General features: G+C 43.4%; 1 protein-coding gene across 1 annotated transcript in view; it reads right to left on the bottom strand.

Annotated features, from left to right (window-relative positions):
* LOC106575189 (zinc finger protein GLI2) overlaps nucleotides 1–23,555 on the bottom strand; it is a 73,663-nt gene extending 50,108 nt beyond the window's left edge. The window contains exons 1-2 of the mRNA XM_014151515.2: nucleotides 23,036–23,555; nucleotides 10,835–10,957 (exon numbers count right to left, since the gene is read on the bottom strand). Coding sequence (XP_014006990.2) covers nucleotides 10,835–10,949 — 115 coding nt within the window. The 5' untranslated portion in view covers nucleotides 10,950–10,957; nucleotides 23,036–23,555. The remainder of the gene's footprint in view (nucleotides 1–10,834; nucleotides 10,958–23,035) is intronic.
* Between the last annotated feature and the right edge of the window lie 426 nt (nucleotides 23,556–23,981).

Genomic DNA, 23,981 nt, shown 5'->3' with positions numbered 1-23,981 from the left:
AAACCCTGTATGTGTCACAAATGGCACCCTACTACCCTATGGGTCCTGGTCAAAAGTAGTGCACTAAATAGGGAAAAGGCTGCCTTTTGGGACGCAGCCCCCCTGCCTCGGTTTGCCCTCCCTGCCACTTCACTCAAGGGCCACTGGGTATTTTGATTTTCTCCATGCCTGTTCTGTTCTCATTGGAATCTCCTTCCCCTTCCCTTCTCGTCCCAGGCCTTTTTATAGGAAGGCAGACTGACTGATGATGGGGGATCAGGAGGAGTGGCAGTGATGGGAGGAGGAGAGGAGAGGGAGAGAGGGAGAGAGAGAAACCCCCATTTGGGGGAAGTACAAAGGGTCTCATTGAGAGGCAGGTCTTTCGTCAACCCTGAGGGGAAGAGACGTTCATTACCGGAGGGGAATACGGTCACCTTCGTTGGGCCTAGATTTGTCAGTTCCACTGGAGGTTTGTGGGACTTACCAGCTCTACTGGGGTCTAGCTGGAATTTTGGAGGCTGACTGACTTGAAGTTCCAGTACTTGCAAGGGTGTACTTGTTCTGTGTTTTATGGACTATAGCTCGACTGATTAACTAAACTATTTGATGATTGCTTTCACATTATCAGTGTACATTATACACGTATGTACTTACTCAAGGGGTGTGAGAGCATTGAATTTAATGCTCAAGAAATGTATAATAAATATGCATTTGGATTTGGTCTGGATTCACACTCCCAACTAAGAGCCTTTAATTGGAGTCTTTTTAATTCTCTCTGGTTCTCTCAGAGAGAGAATAAGGCTTGCTAATAGGGGCCCGTTGACTTCACTGTGTTTACGAGGGAAAATACGGCTCAATCAGGGAATGAAACCACCTTCACTTGTTTAATAGCCATTAATTGTTGGCCATATGTCACTGGTGATGTGTGGACTGGATGTGTTATAGGTTATACAGTAAAACAAAACAGGTTTATTTTAAAACCATAAATGTACTGTAAGAACCTGGTATTTCTGTAATGATTCATAATTAGCAGACAAATACACTGCTGTGGTGTTTCATCCTCCATTTGAGCTTTGATTTGTGTATTAAACTCTTGACAGTTTTAATGAGATGTTATTGCTTAATCTCCAGCTGTTTGTCTCCGTAGTTACAAGGCAATTAGTCCGCGTTCTCTTATTTCAAATCCCTTTAAGCAGTGTGATAATAGGTCAACTTTATTGCACTACTACTAAAGCAGTTAAATATTGCAACTGAAATATAAAAGGGGACAAATTCTTACTATTTTGTATAAAAAAACGTCCCCCGCATTTCTTTGCTACAATATTTATTTTCCTATGAATGGTAATGCCTCAAAATCAGATCAAAAAGTAGTTTGAGGGAACTGAGGTGGCTAGGAGTTGATGATAAATGTCCCAAAAAACTCAGAGAAAAATGACCTTATATATATCATGAAATATCAAATATCCCACCTCATAGCTCATATTTTCCCTTTTGATAACATTACAAAGACAAATTACCTCATAGAAGCTGCATTTTCCCCACTGTATGGGGCTGAATACGCATGGGAAATGCTGGTGTTACCACTAACCAGTCTTAAATCCCCCAAAAAATCACATGTCATTATGATGGACAACTGAAGCAGGAGGCTTGAATAGATGTGAGAGGGTCTCATTGTTGATCCAAACGGAACCCCCTCCTCGCCACCCTGCTCCACACCCACCCATCCAGTCTCCTGTGTCTCTCTCTGCCTCTCTGCCTCTCTGATTCAGCCCACAGATTTCTCATGTCCTGCCACCCTCCTTCCTTCCATTTCCCTCCTCCTTCTCTCTCTTTTGTCAGATGGAGTTAGGAACGGGCCCATGCTGGGATGGGAAATATTTCCACATCAACTCTTTGGGCCTTTATTATCATTGCTTAAATGAAGTAGCATTTCTTATTTGTTCATTCTACTTTTAGAAAACTAATTGGGGGATGTAATCAACGACTTGGGTCAGGCCACAAGCTATTCAAAGTACCTAGTTATCAAGTGAATTTAAACTATTTCAGGTCCAGTTAACAAAATGTAGGGACCCCTAATTCATTACTTGCATTAATGTGATAAATATGTCTATATATGTTTAGTCATGAAGGACTTCCTCCCCTCACTGTACTGTATAAGCCTCAATGTTTGTAGGGTGCCTGAAGGTGCGAACAGATCTACTCCACACACAGCATTATCAGACTGATCTCACCAGCACCACCAGGCAGAATGACGTGGGAGGACGGGAGCCTGTTTTTGGGGTTTGGCACAGCCGTGACGGCCCTCATAGATCCAAGACGCCTGGGAGTCTCCTCTCCTCGTCTCCCCCAGCAGGGTGAGGCTTGCCTGACTGACTAACGGGGGAGGGAGGGCTCACCTGGAGCCCAGGGATAACTGGCTGCCAGCCAGGCTACTCTTGGCAGGGTAATGTCTACACAACACAACACGATCGAGTGAAGAAAAACAGAGGAAGAGTGGAAAACAAAGCAATATTACACCACAACACAAATACTCTGATGGTGTCTCGCACGGCCCAGTCAGGACTCACCCAAGGGTGTCCTCTTGTCTCCTGCACTCCTCCCTCCCTCCCTCCCTCTCACTCGCTTCTTCTTCTCTTCCCCTTTACCTGTTTATCATCCCCTCATCATGCAAATGAGCACTGTGTGCAGCAGGGTGAGCACCAGCACACGACTAAAGCGCCTGGGATACAGACTGCTGCTGCAGCCACAGTGATTTGCAATGCTCAATAATTCTTGATGTGTTCTTTTCTGGATGGGTGAGTATCACAGATCAGTACCACATGAGTACATCTGCTGTCCTGTTGCCTGGTGCTCCAGTCCTGGCCCTAACAGTTAACTACTGAACAGGCGGAGAGCGAGCTCTGAGAGGCTCTGTCTGGGGAGAGGCTGAGAGAGGTGTAGCCTCAGCTTGTCTCTTTGAGCAACTGACCCAGCCTACTGCAATGAAGATTCCATGTTCCAGATAAACACACAGCGTCATGGTAAAGTGAACCTCAGTTTACCGTATGACGTTACGAGCTAAACGAACACATACACGCACGTGTTGTGTTTTCATTCTGCAGAGGGCAGATGTGTCTAAGCTGAGGTCCGTTATGAGCATTTTAGTCAGTCTGGTTTGAGCCAAGATGACCCGTCCGGGTCCCACGCCCTGACCTGTTTACACAAGGAGTGTACCATGCTAGCTGCCCTTGTTCAGTGTGTGTGTGTGTGTGTGTGTGTGTGTGTGTGTGTGTGTGTGTGTGTGTGTGTACAGTCTCCCTTCCCACGTGCTCCCCTTCCCCTGTATCTGTTTATTATGGTTTGGGTAATCCACAGGCCCTGTGGCAGTGAGCTAACAGTGGCAGTCTGGGGCTGGGCTAGAGACTCAGAGCAGTGGGCTAGAGATCACTGGGGCGCTGGTAGTGGCAGCAGATTCCCATGTTCTGGACTGCAGACCCCTCTCCTCACTGTCTGAGAAGGGTAGCTCACTGGGCCTGTACTGCAGCCTACAAGGGCAATATGGTGATCTGAAGAGGATAACAGAAGGTAACCAACCTGCCCCAAAACTCAGACTTGGACACAACCCTCTTCAGAGACGACGAGGAGTAATTTGAACTTAAAAGAACACAACACACGACATGGAAAGCAGCGTTAAATCAGAACCTGCTGGGAATGGTATGCCGCTTCTTGAAGAAGAAGAAGAAGAAGGGAAAAAAGAAGTGGGGGGTTAGACTCTTAATCCCCTGAAGCATCCAAATATTGCTCTCTAAACCTCTCTTAACCTCTCTCAACCTCTCTAAACCTCTTCCAACCTCTCTTCCAACACTTGTAAATCTCCAGGAATGTAGCATGTTGTTTTTGGGGCTCAGTACATGCCAACTCAGTTCAATGGATTTGAGAGATTTATGTTTCTAGACGTTGTTGCCTTCAGCTAACAAAACCTAGATTTATAGTTTACTATAGTCACCTCGGTGTAGGGATATTTTAATAACAGAGGTCCCACCTTTTGAAATAATTCACAGTCTTAGATATTCAATACAGCTGCAGTGGCTATGTTTTTCCCCCATTAGTTGTTTTGCTTGAGGAAGACAAAAATCACCCAACATAAAATATATCTGATATCTTGAGTATCTGGGCCGTTCATCTTTAAACTTGAACTCTCTCTGAACACAAGGATATCCCAGCACAACAAGAAACGACTTCTTGAGAGAGAGAGAGAGAGAGAGAGAGAGAGAGAGATTTTTTAAGTATATATTTATCTGGGCAATCAACTGCCCTGGACAAAAAAAATAAGAAGAAACGTCTGTTTTCACTTAGTCTACCTAATCTTAATGGCTGCCTCCAAGCTAGCCAGTCCCCCAAGTACAAGTTCAGATAAAAGGGAGAAGGAAGAGGGCATCTTGGAAAGCCATCTAGCTAAATGTTTACAAAAAAGCCACAGAAATGTATTTGTGCGGGAAAAAAATCCCATTACCAAGCCCGATTATTCTGTCCTCAGAACAACAGAGTGTTTCCATGTGGAAAGACTTGTACGCTCTATTGAAAGACTACGGCCACTACTACCTGAAAGCACAGCAGCTACAAATTACCGAACTGTAACTAGAGGAAATCCAGTTAAAAATGTGCAACTGTAATTCATTCCATTGACTTCTTAATCAATACATGCTCATATTAGACACTACTGATACAGTATGCATTTATGGTTCTTTATCCTCTCTCAGATGCACAGTATATGTTACTGTTCACTGTTAATTGCATTTTATATCCAACTTTTTGGGATATAAAATGCCACAAGGCTGTTCAGAATGAGAGATCCCAGTCTGTCTGAGTTGTAAGTAAACCTTAGCTCTCAGTGTCAGCGGGCTCGTTTCTCCTCTCGCTTCTCCCAAGCCCTGTGAACCCTCCCTGAGAAGGCCTCATTTAGACAGAGAGAGAGAGAGAGAGAGAGAGAGAGAGAGAAAGAAAAGAAAATTCCCTTCTCAGGAAGATTAGTGGCCGTCCTTTTGGACTAGTAGGAAGAGGTGGACTAGGGGATGCAGAGGCTTTTTCTGGCGCATTTTTCTCTGCCAGCGGCCTGACCCCTGAGTGCTCCCTGCCTGTCCCCCAGTAGCTCATGTCCTGCTGCTGCAGAGGGTGCCAGTGGTGGGGGCCGGGGGCTGGGGCGCGTACATCCTCCATCCAGCCTCAGCCCCCATCAATTATTCCCTGCTGTAGCCAGGCAGCCCCCGGCCCCAGGACCAGACATCAAGGAGGTGATAAAGAAAGCGTCCTTATCGCTAACACACCTCTCTTTAAAAAACTATTTACACAGCCCAGACCCATCCTCCATCTCCATCCATCTAGTGGAGGACCCATTGACCAGGGTCTGGGATTCCATTCCTCCTATCCAATCAAAATAATGTTACTGTAGCTCTAACCACCTTCATACTGACTAAGGCATGAGAGGACCTAAGCACTTTGACAGCCAACAATGTTTAGACCGGTAAAGATAGCTACGACAGTGCCGTCCGTCATTGATCATTACCTCTGTTTATTACCTCAAGAATAACATAGGCATAAGGCATTGTCTGTAAGAGGAAACAGGCTCAGAGGAAAATATATCTCATTGTTTTGTCCCTGGTCTCTCCTCTCCCTCTTCACTCCTCGCCCTCTCCGCTTCTCTCCTCTGGTGCGGTGGGACTCTCTGAGCCTGTTTAGGCTTGGCCTGTGGGGGCTGTGGGACTCTGTTTAGGCATGGCCCCGGGTCCAGGGGGCCAGACTGGGAGGTGCTAAGTACTTGGCATCCTCCCTACGGGCGGCCCGACTCAGCAGAAAGAGAAAAAGCATTGCAGGGGAGAACCAGGGGGCCCAGAGGCGCTCGCCGCGCCACATCAATCACACTCTCCAATGACAAACTCACTCTCAACAAGATGTACACTACCTTTCAAAAAGGTTAGGGTTTGTCCATTAAAATAACATCAAATTGATCAGAAATACAGTGTAGACTGGCTGCTTCATGAAATAGTACCCGCAAAACACCAATCTCAACATCAACAGTGAAGAGGCGACTCCGGGATGCTCCATTTTGAGCCTGTAATCGAACCCACAAATGCTGATGCTGCAGATACTCAACTAGTCTAAAGAAGGCCAGTTTTATCGCTGCTTTAATCATCCATCACAACAGTTTTCAGCTGTGCTAACATAATTGCAAAATTATTTTGTAATGATCAATTAGCCTTTTAAAATGATAAACTTGGATTAGCTAACACAACGTGCCATTGGAACACAGGAGTGATGGTTGCTGATAATAGGCCTCTGTAGATATTCCATCAAAAAAATCAGCCGTTTCCAGCTACAATAGTAATTTACAACATTAACAATGTCTACACTGTATTTGTTATCAATTTGATGTTATTTTAAATGGACCATTTTTTTTTTTGCTTTTCTTTCAAAAACAAGGACATTTCTAAGTGACTCCAAACTTTTTAACGGTAGTGTATGTCACCAGCCCACCAAAGCCAGTGAATCAAATCATTACCAGCAGAATAGCACCAGGCTCCCATGGCCTAGGTTAGAAAACATGGATAGACAGGTGAGAAAGGAATTCAAATAGCTTAATCCTTTGAAAACAAATGGTGCCGTTTTCCGTTTTTTTAACCCCTGTTACAGACCTCCCTATATTTCACCAGCTTACAACTTTTCTTTTTTTATTCAAAGAACAAAATAATATTCACCAGCACATATCAATAAAGGTTGAATAACATTATAAGGTAAATATTCACCTCTTCCGAAAATCTGAGTACAATTTCGACAATGTATGATGTCTATAAATGCCTCCCAAATTATGAAACGGATTTGAAATCATAAAAGTTATGCATGAAGCCCCATAAACCTATATACCCGGTCTGCCCGGGCCCGCAGCCTTTATAACCGCTAACCAGACAGATGCGGGCTGTCACAGGAAATACAGGAGCTCATTTCAATTCATTAAAGGTAACCAAAACCCTGTGCACGGCCCAGTGGTGAGGGTTAGCTGTGCTGTGTCCAGGCCCAGCAGTTACCAATGAACACACACATACAGACACACACACAGAAAGTGAGGCCAGCCATGCTTCAATAAGCAACGTGGGCTGCAGTCCGGAAGTCACAGGCCAGACTTTTTATAGGTCCAGTTAACATCACCTTCCTGGTCCTTCCACCAATATAAATGACAGACTGAGGACAGGAGCAGTAACTAAATCTCCATCCACCCACATACGCACACACATACGCACACACACACACACACACGCACACACACACACACACACACACACACACACACACACACACACACACACACACACACACACACACACACACACACACACACACACACACACACACACACACACACACACACACAGGAATATCATCAACAGGACCAGACAGGCTGGTCGGTCGGTGCACCTGGGCCCCTATTTTAAACAAAGTGACTTCTACTTGAGTCCAATGTATGCAGGCGTCGACTCCACCCCCCATTTCCATAGACCTCTGGGATAGGAGACCAGACCTGGGCTGCCTGCATGTTCACATCAAATAAATGACCGCTCCATGATAAATGGTTCTATTAGCAATCCAGATTGTTAAACTCTGATATAAAAGATGGGAGCGGCCCATTCATTTCACCCCCACCCTTCCGGTCTACACACATAGAGCGCTTGTTTTTTTTTACGTGTAAATAACATATTAAAACTCTGCATTAGCCCTGTCCTCTGATAGAGAAGATATTGTTGTGAATAAATAACACAGACAGGAGAATAAAACGGGGGGGTTTCTATAATGGAGCTGGTCGGCCATGTCTGGTCCTCTGAGGTGGGCACGACTTAGCTGACAAGAATCCACCAGCCCGTAGTAAACTACACACTGACAATAAAGCCACAGCGCCGGAACAGAGGCAGTATATTACAATTGTCTACTTTTCATTCCAAAGCAGGAGGCGGTTCTGCTTGGGAATGTGCTTTTAAGTTCAAGGACTTTGTCTCTTTTGGCTGCACTCCTACTGCATATTCACTTATCTGTGTCTGGCAAACAGGAATAATAATGCATATTATTGAGATAAGTAATTGCCCTGTCTTAGTGTGCTGGCAGATTTTAGACCTATGAAGCTGTAACTCTATAAGCTGGTTCTACCCAGACCCGATTCTATTGGACTGAGGGTGTGAGTGTGTAGTGTTATTAAGATTAAAATATGGATGGTGACACTATTCTAATAGTGATAGGGTAAAGGAGTTATGGGAAGAGAAGAGAGAGGCCGATGGATGCAGGTTTAAAACAGCAGCTCCACTTTAGATCCGCAGCCGGGGGGCGACGACGACGACGACGACAGAGCAACACAAGCCTGGAACACAGCACTTGTTCTGGGCCAAGAGGACCAGGCAGAGACCCAGCAGAACCAGAGCCATTGTAGACCAGGGGAAAGTATAGTTATAGCAGGGCAGGGAGGAGACAGAGGGTGGGGTGGCACACGGGGCCTGCCTTGTTACCCTGCGCCTGGTAATCAAGAGTCTCTCTCCAGGCCCCTTTGAAAGTTAAATCAACCTACTTTAAAGACCTTCTCTACGGGTCTGAGGGGGCTTATCCACAGAAGATGATTGGCCCAACTGAAGGGCCTCTCTATCGCTCGCTGCGGCCGAGAGTATTTGAACATATGACCTCAGCGTGTGTGAATTGGCTCCATTGAGGAAGGCATACTGAGATTAAATTAGAGAGGGTGATCACATTAACAGATTAGGATTTTAGGTTCGTAGGCAGTCAAATGTTTTCTTAATTGCCAGAAGGCTCAGGTCTGGAAACATATTCCTTCACGACAAAAGAACCATTGTTCAGACATTCCAGGCTCCATATTAGAAATGCTTATTCACGGCCAGTTATATGATTTTAGTAATTGTAGAGTGATAAAAAATGAATGAGTTAGCTGGAAATAAAATGGTCGGTCAATATAATTGAGTTAACGATATTGATGTCGACATGAAACAAGTTGTTGAAAACAAAGTCCCACTTGATTCATGTCCCATTTACAGTGTATGTAAAATATGTCCTAGATTGATTTAGCCTAATAAACAATTCGTCTTTCATTTCTTTATCGTGGCAGGCCACCAAGCCCTTCATTAAAGAATGAAAATGTCACTAAATCACAAGTAGTATTACCATTTCAAAGGTAGCCGTCAATCTGCATCACTGTCCATCTCTGAGGGAAGGGCCATCTCGCCCACTGAGCTCTTCTCTACCAGCCATTTTTTTGTAATCCATCATGGTGATACTCTGGAGGTAAGAACAAGGTCTTTCAACCTCATTATACTGGCCTTTCATAACACATTCACTGACATCTTTAAAACATGCATTCTCTCTCTGTCTGTTTCTCCTCATCGTGGTGGACACTAGTCTTGAATGTCATTTCAAAGACAAACTATCCTCGTGTCATCATACATGTGTATTAATTGAAGTTATCAGTGACATCTTGAAATTGGTCTAATTAACTAATTAGCTTTGGCCCTTCTGATAGGTTAAGGAATTAGGATTCACTCTGAATTAAATTAGGAGAAAAACTGCTGGATTCTGTTGCAGGAATTCCTAGTAGACATCTAAGACGTCACAGAATCGCCCCTATAGACGCCTACTATTTTACTCTTTGCCAACTCAAATTGTCTTTCCTTATTCTTACACAAAATCATGAAATTATTGTTGGACTAACGGGCCGTGCACTGCAAACTCCACAAGGTTATGAAAACAAACTAGAGGTCTATAGAAGGTTTTACAAAAATTGGGCCTGATGTCAATCGTTAGGGACAAAAAAAATGATGGCCTATTTTTATCTTTGTTCTTCCTTAAACAATTAATGGATATTTCTTTATCGTGGCAGGCCACCAAGCCCTTCATTAAAGAGTAAAAATGTCACTAAATCACAAGAAGTAGTATTACCATTTCAAAGGTAGCCGTCAATCTGCATCACTGTCCATCTCTGAGGGAAGGGCCATCTCGCCCACTGAGCTCTTCTCTACCAGCCATTTTTAGTAATTCATCAGTGTGATACTCTGGAGGTAAGAACAAGGTCTTTCAACCTCATTATACTGGCCTTTCATCCCACATTCACTGACATCTTTAAAACATGCATTCTCTCTCTGTCTCTCCCGACCGCCCTATGAAAGAGACACACTGCTACTTTTCATTAATTTCAACAAACACAGCCATTTTACCTTTCCCAGGCCAGCCCCATGTAGTTATATGAACCATTAATCAGAGATTATGCCCCCAAATCGAGCAACGTCGCTGTCTTTAGTCTTTATGAACTTCTCCCTGTGACAGACACACATGCACACACTCACAACCCGCACGCACACGCACACACGCACACACACACGCACACACACACACACACTGCTATGCTACAGTACCTGTTCAGTATTAATGATGCTCTTCAACAGGCCGCAGCGTTACATTGCTGATTCCTATCAGCTCTACTGTAAGTCACCTCTGACTGCTCCAGGTGCTCCAGGAAGAGCCTTATCAGAGACGATTAGAGCCCAGAGCAACTTCTCCAAAGACAGCGTTTTATCTTTGATATGTATATTTCATGTGCATGTTCTCTCTCTCAAACCTCCTCCTTCCCCCGGCCCTATCGGTCTCTGTAAGACCTTGGCTTGTGTGACAGTCTCACAGTATGTAGGGAGTAAGGGACGCAGGGACCCTTTTCCTTACAGTAAAACCTGTGTCAGCAGGAGAAACCAACCTGGAGTGGAGGTGCACAAAAGATACTACCAGTAAAACTAAAACCGTTTCCCCCCCTTCTTTAAAGTCATTGAAGAAAAGTGTACAGTACCTCTGATGACAGCTGAAGGGGAGAGTTTCTTTGGGAGGTCAGTGAAGCCGTTTCCATCCAGACCAGAGCCTTTCTTCTCTGTGGTCGTCGGGGCAAAGGTCTCCATTCTGGACATCAGAAGCTCTGAAGGAAACGACATGAGGTGGCATCGTCGTTATCATTTCATTATGTGACATGTATACAGTAGGCCAGTGACATGTATACAGTAGGCCACATTATACAGTAGGCCGCATCCTCTGAAGAGAGCCAATGTGTTTTCTCAACACGTTTGAAGATAAGGGTGTATTATTCTTAGCAAGCGAGGCTGAACAATCAGTTCAAATAGCGCTGATAAAAAGATCAACAGTTAAATAAACTTTGATGCCAGCCAGGCTAGGTTACGCTAAACCCCCTTTGGAGACAGCAAACCGTAGCATGAGTCACTGGGGCCCTGGAAGAAAGCAGCAACTCAAATGAGATTTCTTTCAGGACAAAACCACTACATGTTTGCACTGCAACCAAAGATAAGCGGCTAGGTTCAACAAAGATAAACAAGCGACACGCTGCCTGCCAAGTCATTCTTCGTTTAGATGGCTGTTTGAGCACGTTGATGGCTGTTTGAGAGACAGTCAGATTCACACACTGCAGGCTGGGCTCAGTTCAGTTGATATTATAGTTTGCTACATGTGCTTTACACAATATAGGAGAGGTTTTTCCTTGAACCTGTTGTAAAGCCCGGGCTTAGTGTATCTATCTATCTCCTCTATATTGTGTAAAGCAGGTGTAGCAAACTATGATATCAACTGACCTGAGCACAGTCATCAACGTGCTCAAACAGCCATCTAAAAATGTTTCCTTGAAGGTGTTGTAAAGTCTGGGCTTAATGTATCTAGATCATAATGGGTGTCTTATTAATAAGACTAGCCTCCAGCCCTGACTACGTGTAAGTGGGGTATGCGGGGTGGTATGTGGGGGGTATGTGGAGATGGGGGAGGAGGAGCGGTAAACTGTCCCTCCTTCTCTGAAGAGCTGCGACACATGGTCGTATCTTCCCCCAGCGGAGACTGGCCGGACGGACGGGAGACAGGAGACAGAGGAGACAGGGTTATGGGACACTACAGGTGTCAGACACCACACTGACAGATGGAAACCAATGTAAACAAATGACCAGGGGCACGCTTGATCTCTCCTGTTGGTCCCCAGGGCTCTCTCCACTCTACTCCACTCTACTCTAATCTACTCTACTTCTCTTGTCTTGTCTTCTCGTCTTCTCTTCTCTTCTCTTGTCTTGTCTTCTCTTCTCTTCTCTTCTCTTCTCTTCTCTTCTCTTCTCTTCTCTTCTCTTCTCTTCTCTTCTCTTCTCTTCTCTTGTCTTGTCTGCTTTCCTCTCCACTCTCTTGTTCCATGACACTGATGAGGAGGGCATGTCAATAAGATCCACTAATAGTTAAAAGGCTTTCAACACTCCGTGAGACTAATCCCAACCTCACCTAAATGTGTGAATGGCACATATTATTACTAGGGATGAATGACCAGAAGGGGGATTGAGTGACCAGAAGGGGGATTGAGCAGCTAAAAACTCTAGCCTGACTGATGTTTACTAATGAAAACCAAAATACACCAAAGGACTGGCTGACTGGGGCATGAATGAATGCCACTACACTACTGTCTCATGTGCCACATTTACCACCCTCCCCACAAAGCAGCGTAGGTGGAGAAAAAGGGCCCCTGGCCCCTCACACCTGTCTCAAAGAAACTTTGTCTACAGTAAAGACAGTAGACAAAGCTGTCCATCAGGCCTTTACATCCTGCCAACCCTCCCAGCTTGTTCAAGGGGCAGTAAACTGTGTTTTAACAATGTAGACCTACAAATTCACTGTTTGTCCAGCGTGTTTAATTCTTTCACTCTGTTAACTGTGTGTGACTCAGTCTGTGAAAACTAAATGGGTTCTCAAGAATGGCACAAAAAGTTCAGTTCATGTCAAGTGTGTGTGTGTGTGCGTGTGTGTGTGTGTGTGTGTGTGTGTGCGTGCGTATGCGTGTGTGTGTGTGTGCGTGCGTGTGTGTGTGTGTGCGTGCGTATGCGTGTGTGTGTGTGTGCGTGCGTGCGTTCGTGTTCCTGAGTGTGTTAATTTGTGTGTGTGTGTGTGTGTGCGTGCGTTCGTGTTCCTGAGTGTGTTAATTTGTGTGTGTGTGTGTGTGTGCGTACATTCGTGTTCCTGAGTGTGTTAATTTGTGTGTGTGTGTGTGTGCGTGCATTCGTGTTCCTGAGTGTGTTAATTTGTGTGTGTGTGTGTGTGCGTGCGTTCGTGTTCCTGAGTGTGTTAATTTGTGTGTGTGTGTGTGTGTGCGTGCGTTCGTGTTCCTGAGTGTGTTAATTTGTGTGTGTGTGTGTGTGTGTGTGTGCGTGCGTTCGTGTTCCTGAGTGTGTTAATTTGTGTCAAGATATGAATGTTTTATCTCTGAGAGTCATGGCTAAATCTGTTGATGGTAGAAACAATAAACCATACCTTTATTCAAGTTGAAAAGCTAAATAAATAAACGTGAGGGAATTGACTAGTATTATTTTAGTAGCTAGGAGATGGTTATTACCATGATAATAAACCCAGCAGTAGATTTAGATACACAGCTGTGAGGAATAATGAACTTCTACCTCCTATTGTTAACCCCCATTACCTTTAAAGACAACACCCAATGTTCCATTTAACCGTGAAAACGAACAATGCAACGCCTAACAAAAAGGTTATTTATGACAGAAGAACAACAACTCCTCAAACTACTTTCTCACTCAGCCTCTGTCTTTGTGTTGAAACCAATGCCTGTTTGTTTTAGCACCTCGGTCTTTAACTCCAATACGGTTCAGCTCTCCTTTCCTTTCAGGAGCTCTGAGAGAAGAAGCTCAAGCCTCTTCCTGGCTTTTTGTTTTGTTTTAGGCATTGCAATGTGTCTCTAAACCACACCCTACAAGAGCTACCAAGGTAAAGATTGAATGCGCTGTATTCTGTTCCTACTCTTCAACTATTGTATATTTAACATGGCCTTGGTACTTATGAGTCATTGTCATTTCAGGTCATTGAAGCATAATAATCAGGAAACTTTCTGAATAAGACAGGAATGGAAAGATGTTCCTCATCCCTATGAGACTGAGAAGTGATTGAGTACAGTTATCCAGTTAACCCACTGTCCAGTCCACTTCCTGTGTGCAAACTCAAGTAGACAAAACACAGCTTAAACATGCAAGGCCAGATTTCACCACTCCTTTCCTCTTGTTGATCTAATCCTCTTTTCACTAACAACCTCTTAATTCCAAGAGTAGAAATGAACTAAACATTAGCCATGATCGTTAGACCGTTAGACATAGTTGTTTGAAAAAGAATCCTGGACAAAAAGTATTGTATCATATGGTTAATTATGAGCAACAAAAATATCTGTGTGTAGTTCTGAGTTACTCTGACATACATGTATTATTCTTGCAAGAAATGTCCTAGGATTCAAAATGGCCTGCAGTGAGAGAGAAGGGTATTCCCAGTGTGTGGAAAAATGTATGTCTCTGCATTCCAGGCTCTGGTCTCCTGCTTTACCGGAGCAGAGTGCAGTTTGGCACATCACAGAGTATTACTTACAGCTTCCCACAAGCCATCACCACACTTAGTTATTACACCGTGAGCTGTCAGCCAAACAAATGACTGTGACTGAACACTGAAAAGGTCACAGTAGTGCAGTAAAATCACAGAGCAGAGTCAGGCCCACTACTGAGCCTCTCTCTGAAGGGACTGAAGCACGGGACTCGGGCACTTTCTGGAATTTATGGTTACGTGTACCCTCTTCTGAAAAACTGTAGTCTCGTAAAAGCAGCCTGCTTATGACTATAAGCACGAGTGGGAGATCACTTGTGGTGGCGTTTGAATACGAAGAATCTTTATTATTTGGAGTACTGTATGTTTGCAACATAGACTATATGCAGAAAATGTCAAGTTAAACAAGGTTGTTGTGCCTAACAATGGAAGCCAAACAATTTTAACAGGTGAATCATTTCCCTCTCAAAAGGCCCACCAAGGGTCTTCTGAGAACACACTCTGAAGAGTGTATTAGTCACTGGATGAGTCTCTAGCCTAGAAAGGTTTTATTACAACAAGGGCTATCATTGACACAAGAGCAGTGGCGCGTATTCATGGTTGCCAAGGGAAGCCAGGCATCCCCAAAACATTTACCATGAAAACATTTGAAAAAAACATTCAATAATGTATCTTTTGTCTCTCTGTGTTTCATAATATTGCTTCAATTTGCAAGACGCTGAATGTATCTCACCGGAGAAAGCATCCGAGTGAGAGAAACAGCGCCCCTCTGTCTCTGTATGTGTAGCCCATCTATATGATGCTGTCTGGTCAAAAAGAGTATGACATTTTTGCTGCCCGTAGCATTGAATGCAAGGGAAGCCAGCGAGAATTTGGCTTTGAGCTAAATTGAGTGAGTTGAGTGAGCTGAACCGTGAATTGTCCTGGCTCACCAAAAAAAGTGTCAAGGGAAGCCAGTTTGGATTTGGCTTCCCTCCAATCACATCACATTGTGAGCAATACATCATTGATAGAATCAACTTGAATTGTTGCATCTCGTTGTGTTGTTGTCCGGTGGCTAGCTAGCTAGCTAAAATTGGCCCTTTTCTAAATTAGCTATGGATAGAGATGGGGATTTGGACTTGTGGTTTTACTTAATTCTCCATACTGGCCAATGATTATAACAGTGATTCTGATCCAACCATAAATTCATCCATTGTGGCCCTGGTCTGAGAGGATGGAAGTTCAATATGTAGCTAGATGTAGAAGGCTAACATTAACTAGCTAACGTTGCCCATAAAAAGGGAGTTAGGCTAGTGAACAAGTATTTTAGCCAGGTAGCCTAGGACAACAAAAAAGAAAAGTGTGTACTCTATGATAGAGTCATAGATCGTTCCGTCAACATAAAAAAGCGGAGGATGCCTGTCAACATGTTTTTTCTACTTGCACGAACGGACTAAATCGTATTTGGTATCTTTTCGTTGTCACTGTATCAGACTAAGCAGAGGTGATTTGATGATGTTGAAATGTTGAAGGTGAAATGGTGCTGGAATAGTGGAGGCAGCTCCTGTTTTCTTTGCGACTTGCGGTAATTCTCCCTGGTTCTAAATCAGTAGTTGTTTAGTGGTCTCGAAAATGTGGGAAACATGAACTTGCTTTACCATGCTGTAGGTCATGTAACTGTCTGTTACATGCAATATGTTTAGTGGACTTCACAGGACAGAGGTTACTCTCCGGTTTTGTGACGAAACAAAGGTGTGGTTGAATTTAGTCTCGGCCTTACGCCTATATATCACGGTGGCAAGTCATATGAACTAACAGGTTATAGAGCAAACAGCGCAATTATCACAATTATCCTGGCTTGGCATCCACAGTGATTTTACCCACGCACCACTACCGCATAAGAGCAGACCGGAGCCTGGGAATCCACACTGAATCACGCTATCACGATCCAGATCATTATTATTTCACTTCAATTGGTGTTTCACTTCAATTAGTGAAGTGAAACAATAGAGAAACGAAGCATGATTCAGTTAAGAATCATAAAAGTCATCATGCAGAGACTGAGTGGTCCTGAGGGGCAGTGATGCCTCTCTCTCTCTCTCTCTCTCTCTCTCTCTCTCTCTCTCTCTCTCTCTCTCGCTCGCTCGCTCGCTCGCTCGCTCTCTCGCTCTCTCTCTCTCTCTAGGATCAGAGGAGATTGGTTGGTTGGCTTGTTGTGGACAGACAAAGCAGAGCGGAGGCGAGACGAAGAGAGGAGCCCCGTGGATAATAACCCATCCCCTGCCTGTAAGTGCAGTATCCTGTGGGAGATCTCTTCAGGTCCTGGCAATGCCATACAGATGTTGAGCTTACAGCTCCAACTCCACTTCAGAGGAGAAATCACCTACTAGAGGATTTAGCCTGTCACCGTGACTCAGCCCAAAGAATGACTGCTCCTCTCTCGTCTGCTAGAGATGTAGGCTTATTCAGGCAAAGAGGAGGAGGCTCTCGTCTCTAAACACAGATTCACAGTAGCAAAGAGGGCTCGCTTCGCTATGTGTATTGCCCAGAGCAACGAGGGTTACGCCCTGGCCCTTCATATCGCTGATCAACAGTGAAATGGCATGTGGGCATTGATTAACCGCTTGGTATCACCGCTATGCCTTTTCATCCGGAGGCCAAATGGTGTGTTAAACTGTGTTACACACCTCATGTTTTACAGCCACAGTTTGGACTCCTTCTGTCGTCTCTGCTGGTGGCAGCTGAGGCTCTAAAAGGGAGAGTAACTGTTCATCCCCAAAACGCCACCCTGATCAGCAACGCCCTGATCTCCCCATTTAGCACAACACTAACCTCTTAACCAACCAGTAAGCTCCTGCTCAGAGGAAGCTGTCGCCATGACAAGGAAACACCACAGCCAGAGGGATCTCTTAAAACCCCCTTAAGCCATGGCTGTAACCACTCTCCAGTCCACCAGGCACAGCTGCCAAACAGCGGCATAACAGAGTGAAACACACACAGCTCACCTTAAAATCCATGCAGTACTAATGGCTACTGACACAGTGGAAGGCCCAGTGACCCCAGCGAGGCTCTGTTGCTCAGTGTGAAGGCATGAGGGCCCACAGGATGAAGACTGCTACTGCCTCTGACAGTCCTTGGCTGCGTCCCAAGTGGCACCCTACTCCCTATATAGTGCAGTACCCTATGGGCCCTGGTCAAAAGTAGTGCTCTAAATAGGGAATACGGCGCCCTTTAAGATGCAGCCCTTGCCTTCAACAGGGTGGAGCGAGGCCTCAGAGGGCCCACGGAGAGCCCCGACCAGGTCCTGACCCTGTGCCTGATTGTAGGAGCTGGGAGCTGAGTGTGCTGCCTTGTGGGGGGAAGAAGGCAAAGGGGATTGATTGCTAAGGAATAGCACATGTGCTGGGTGTATACCACATGTAAGACAAGCCCTGTCCTGGGTTCTTTAGACTGTCAGTAAGGAGTCTGTGGCTTGGCAACGTTTCAGCTCTGATCTAATACAGAACCCCTACAGGCAGGATTTGGGTTGCCTGCTTTGAAGCTATTCAGCGCTGACAAATAAGTTATCACATCTCAAGTTTCTTCCCTTGCCATGGCCAAATCATGAAGGCATTTCTTTATGCGAAATCAAAACTACCCCTTACCCTCTGACACCATTCAAAGTCCACTGATTCCCTGGCACCAGTCACTGGTTTTAGGCTGCATTTCAAATGGGTGGTGCTGTTGATTCTGTTTACTTCTTTTCACTGGACGAGGACATTTCTATTACTGATATCACACACACACGCACACACACACACACACACGCACGCACGCACTCACTCACGCGCGCGCGCGCGCACACACACACACACACACACACACACACACACACACACACACACACACACACACACACACACACACACACACACACACAAAGAGTCAGAAGAGATCATCAGGGCTATAGCGTCCCTTCAGGAATTAATTAACTGGTGAATCAAAGCAGAGCCATACTACATTAAATACAGTACTGAGGACGAGGAGCAGAGGAGGAGAGAGGCCCATGTCCCCTGTGGCCCTCTGGTCCGGACCTTTGATTTCTCATGTCTCTTGGTGTGTGTGTGTGTGTGTGTGTGTGTGTGTGTGTGTGTGTGTGTGTGTGTGTGTGTGTGTGTGTGTGTGTGTGTGTGTGTGTGTGTGTGTGTGTGTGTGTGTGTGTGTGTGTGTGTGTGTGTGTGTAATCTGTGATGCCATTGCATGAAACGGAGCTCTGTTTTAATCATGTATAATTGCATTTGCGTTAAAATAGATTTTTCTGCATTTGACACAGTATCTTAGTATGAGGGGCACAACTGGTTGAGATTGATTAATAACAATTAGAATCTAGATTATGCAAAAACAAAGATGAGAGAGAGAGAGAGAGAATAATAGAGGCAGTCCAGCTGTGAGACCAAACTGATTCTGGAGTTGAGCTCTGTGTTGTTGACGTCTGGCTCCCGTGGAGTGCTGAGAGAAAAAACACAACTCACTGTTTGTTTGATCTAAAGAAATGAAACAAATATGACCTGTAGATATCCTCAAACACATTGGTTGAGCTGAGACTCATAAGAGCTGCTATTTTAATATATTATTAAGATGGTCTTATAATGCAAGATACATCCCAGCTGGCACATTTGATTCCTTGGAAGTTGTGGGAACGTACGTTTTAGGTTTCCCATTGATTCTGGGAATGAAGCCATAAGTTTCCAGACTGGTAAAAGGGAAAATATTTCAAACGTTCTGAGAATGGAAGTAAAAATATGGCCTGTTCTGGGAAAGTTCATTTTTAGGTTGCAGGGAGGTTCTTAGAACGTTTTACTGTGGTTCCCTGAAAGTTTTCCTGGGAGGTTTTATTAATGTTCTGAGAACTAATATTATAGTTTATTTGAATAATTATTTAACGTTATTAGAACATGTTTCAATAAGACCTAAAAATAATGCTAGCTTGAGTTAACAGTTTTGAACTCCGACAGAAATTAATTTGCTTAGGCATTCATTCGTTTGCTTAGGCAATCATGCAAACACATTTCTTTTTTATTGTGGGAGATTTCAGGGGGATTCAAACCTATAATCTTCAGCTTGCATGCCATGTGTTTTTTTTTACAAATTTTTGTCTATTCAAACAGACCTAATTTCAAAGGAAACAAGCACTTATTAAGATCTGGTGTAGCCAACTATTGGGCGTGGCCAACACTGCTGATCACGCTTAACAAGATAGAGGATAGAGATAGATTTGTTTACGCTGAGAACGGAAAGTATATGTTTTTAAATAACATTCTTAGAACGTTCTTTGAATGATACTACTGTTTTCTTGTGATTTTAATGGAAAGTTTTCTGAAATGTTCTGAGACCATGGCTTTAGGCCATGGCTTTAAATAGAACCATGACGAAACGTTATGCAGAATTACTCAAATTGCTGCAGAAGAATGTTCTCGGAACAATTTGAGAACATTACTTAAATAGAACCATGAGGAAACGTGTATGAAAAGTTATGCTGAAGTACTGAAATTCACACCTAAGAAACATGAATGTTATGCGCCAGCTGGGTACCCTGCACCATTCCCAGAACATTGTGGGAAGGTTGTATGCAAAATAACCATAGGACAACCACACTCTCACCAAGGTCTAACAAACATATGGTTCTCAGAATATTATGTGCTTGCTGGGATATTGGCCTCTTTTTTGTTAACATTTTTGCAAATTAAACAAAACTTATATTAGACAAGGCAGTGTAACGAGCAGATAAATAGTTGATGGAGGTTAAGTTAAACAATGGAATTAAACAAAGTTTGATTCATATTCCAATTCCCTCCGAAGATAGCAGTTGGTTTGACCTGTGCCAGATGTGATGTTGAGAGGAATAGTACAACCAGGTTCACGCCTTTGTCTGAGCCAAAGCTGTAGAAACAGCCAAGCTGGATAACTGTAGAATACCGTTTACATGAAGGTGAAAATTCATGGTATTAACACTGACAGTTTCAAACTTTACGGTCATAGTTTTTCCTCTGAAAAACGTCTAGCTAAGCAACCTGACAAAATCGACTCACTTCACATGATGTAATCCATAAGGACTGTTCCATAAGAAATATGTGAGGTGAGCCACTGTTTTCTAGTGGTTCTAGTGTTGTCCCCTTAGGACAGAGACAGTTAAGGCTGCCTTTGTCGATAGAGCCATAGCGCACACACACACACACACACACACACACACACACACACACACACACACACACACACACACACACACACACACACACACACACACACACACACACACACACACACACACACACACACACACACACACACACACAGCCTCCAGGGCAGACTGCTGTGGTCAGGGGCCTCTCTGAACAAACCAAAATATTAGTTTTCTGGAGGGTATGACAGCAATTACTGCTCTTTGCTGTGTGGGAAGAAGGGAACCTCTGAGAGAGAGAGAGAGAGAGAGAGAGAGAAAGGGGAGGGGTAGTGTAAGTAAACATTCCATTGTTAGTCCACACCTGTTGTTTACGAAGCATGTGACAAATAAAGTTTGATTTGATTTGAGAGAGGGAAGGAAGGGGGTAGTCATGTGATGTGATTTAGTGTAGTTTGATTGTAAATGCCCACTTCTTAACAGTTGGACATCAGATAACGTAAAAAATGTGAATACAATTAAAGATAACCGTGTATACTGTAGGTATCGCATACTAATTTCTCATCTTTTCAAACAGGCAGAAATAACAATAAGATAGCATCCAATAGAAAGTTTATTTCACTACATGGTAATGCCAATGATTTAAGCCTTAACCAACCTGTTATTTCTAGTGTTTAGCCAGTGGCATTTCCTTTCACCTGCCTGAATGACTTCCTAGGCCAGATAGCTTAATTGGTGCTGTGTTCTTGTTTATGGGGATAAGATACTTTTCAATCCTCTCAGTGGGGAGTTTGACTCACTTTTCATTCAGGCATCTCCCCTGCTCCTCTCTCTCTCCTGAATACCAGACTCAACTTCTATTCCACTTTTTCAAACACTTAAGAAACCAGGAAGTCCCTCTCTTTTTGTCTGTGCTCTCTGGAGAAGAGAAAAGCTAGCAAAATCAATAAAGGCATTCGTGGAGTGGGCCAGCGGTGTGGAAACGGCTGCAGAATGGCTCTGCTTGGTGAGTGTCTACGTCCCAAATGACACCATATTCCCTATATAGTGCACTGCTTCTGACCAGGGCTGGATAGGATGCCATTTGAGAGGCTGAGATGAAAGTGGGGGTAGGTTGATGAACGCAGCCCCAAGCCTCAGTCCCCTTTGAATAATGTGAAAGGCCCATCCTTTCTTTAAATCTTTTCAACTCTTCGCTGCCTGACTGTTGGAACTCTTCATCCTGCACAATAGAAAATGCACTAAAACTTTTTTCTAATGCAAATGAACTAAACCAACCAACGGGCCATTCACATAAAAACACACGTCCCAGGCCAGAACCAACTCCGTTTGGAAACAGAGAGTGGTTACATATTAGAGGAAGGTATTGATTTATTTACAACTTTTTTTAATATTACTCATCTTTGTACATTTTGATTATAATGCTTATCTCTATTAATAAAAACCACCCCTAGCTTATTTTCTCTCAAATAAAGATAAGACTATCAGCAAAAGCATATTCAAATGTTGTTTCATGTTTTGATTGCAATTTATTCACACATTAATAACACACCAGGGAAACATTAACAATGCATATTAATTGCAGCCATTGAAATGCAGAGCAACGTACATGTTCTGCATTGACTGCTAATGACTCTCAGTAGCAAACACACTAACTTTTTGCGAGTTGGATACCTTTCAGATTGAGGGGATTTAGAGATTTTTCTTTCAAGCAGCCTGAACTCACGAAAGCTAAAATCCTTAATTGAAACAATAACAAAGCGAACATCCAGCCTCTGTTTTGGTAAAAAGCTGAGGGATGGGCCTGGAGAAATGTAACCACTCTCAAATTCATATGCATAGCTATGGATGCAAGGACTGGCCATCCATGGTACCAAAATTATAGTTTTAACCATGTTTTGAGGTTTTACAGCGTTTGTTACATTTACATTGTTTACAAATATTGGACTAAAACAAGCTTATATTTGGGGTTATGATGGGGTACGACAGTTGAACTAAACTCATAAGGCATTTATAAGTTATATTCTTCAAGAATCAATGGGTATATCATACATTTTTTTTAAGTCAAAATATTGATGTAGCCACTAAGGATTCTAGCTAAGCAACAATAAGGGCTATGATGTCTCCTGCACAGTTTTGAGCGCATCTACTGACAAATAGATAAAGTTGCAGCGCAGAATTTGTGATATTCCAAGTCAGTTAAGTTGAAAGTGGAGATGTTTTAAGTAACTCCGAATGGGGAGTTTTGTCTCATCTATATGGCTCATGTTCACAATTTCCAAAGTTTTTATTTATTCTGTATGGTCAGTATAAAATAAAAATACGCTATTTTAATAGGTTACGTTTAAATACCATTTTAGGTAATTCAAAGTAACAATTTCAAATGTGCACTAAAATGAATATTTCAAATGATTTACTAGCCTATTCATAATAAGAATAATCTTCTAATAATGAATAAGAAAGATGATTTCCAGAGTTCATCATCACATGCATGTCCAGTCCACCTACCTCAGTGGTGATGCCTGTGGTCCGTATGGTCCGAGTCTGACCCGGTGCGTCTCCCTCCGTTCTGTTTGTCCACTAGTTCTGTACAAGTTTCAGCAACGCGATCGAAGATTACCGTTAGGTCAAACTTTCTCGGTCAAAAAGCAAGAAGTAACAAACTCCTTCCAATGCAAGGATGAAATCCATAAAGTATATTCTAGTAGCCTAAACACGATCAAGACTAACTACATTCCTCTTCCCAACTTCTCATAAAGTTCACCGTAGAGTTTCTGTGCGTCGACTCAACTTTTACAATCCATCACCGAGAATAACGAAACAAGTTTCTGAAATCGATCCTCCCTTACTAAGAAAACATTGCAGGATATCGAACTTTGTAGCCTAAAGAGGTCTAAAAGGTTTGAGGGTGGTTCGTTCTTCGTCAGAAATGTGGTTTTGAGACGCAGGCTGATATGTTTTCAATCTGGTCCCCCTCATTCTCTCTCTCCTCCTCTCTCTCTTCTCGCACTCCTCTCCAGCTCTCTGGTGAGTATTACCCTTTGCTGTACCAGATGGGCCGGGCTAGCCAAACCAACTAAGGCTCAATGTTTAGGGAAAAGTTAGGTAAAGTTTCACCATTGTTTAATATTAGGTGATTGACCTGCATCCAATGAGCTCCCCATACGATGTTAGTGTCTCAGCCAATTAAAATAGACATGTTTTAATTATAATGTTTTATTTAAAACATATTAGACTAGTTTGTATGTGTAGGATATGTTATGTGTAGATAGGCCTTAACATTAAGTAATAATTGCATAATAATAACATTAAATTTAGATAAATGAACAAACTGGAGTCATGTTGTGAGCTGAAATGTATGCAATTTATTTATCCTCAACAGTAAACAACCAACGTCCTTGTCACCCGAATTCCAGCCCTTCTTATTACCTCGAAGTGCAGACACTGAAAACGT

Source organism: Salmo salar, chromosome ssa17 (genome assembly GCF_905237065.1).
Source record: "Salmo salar chromosome ssa17, Ssal_v3.1, whole genome shotgun sequence".
Taxonomy (NCBI): domain Eukaryota; kingdom Metazoa; phylum Chordata; class Actinopteri; order Salmoniformes; family Salmonidae; genus Salmo; species Salmo salar.
The sequence above is the reverse complement of the archived record's forward strand: the minus strand, read 5'-3'. Positions and strand labels throughout refer to the sequence as shown.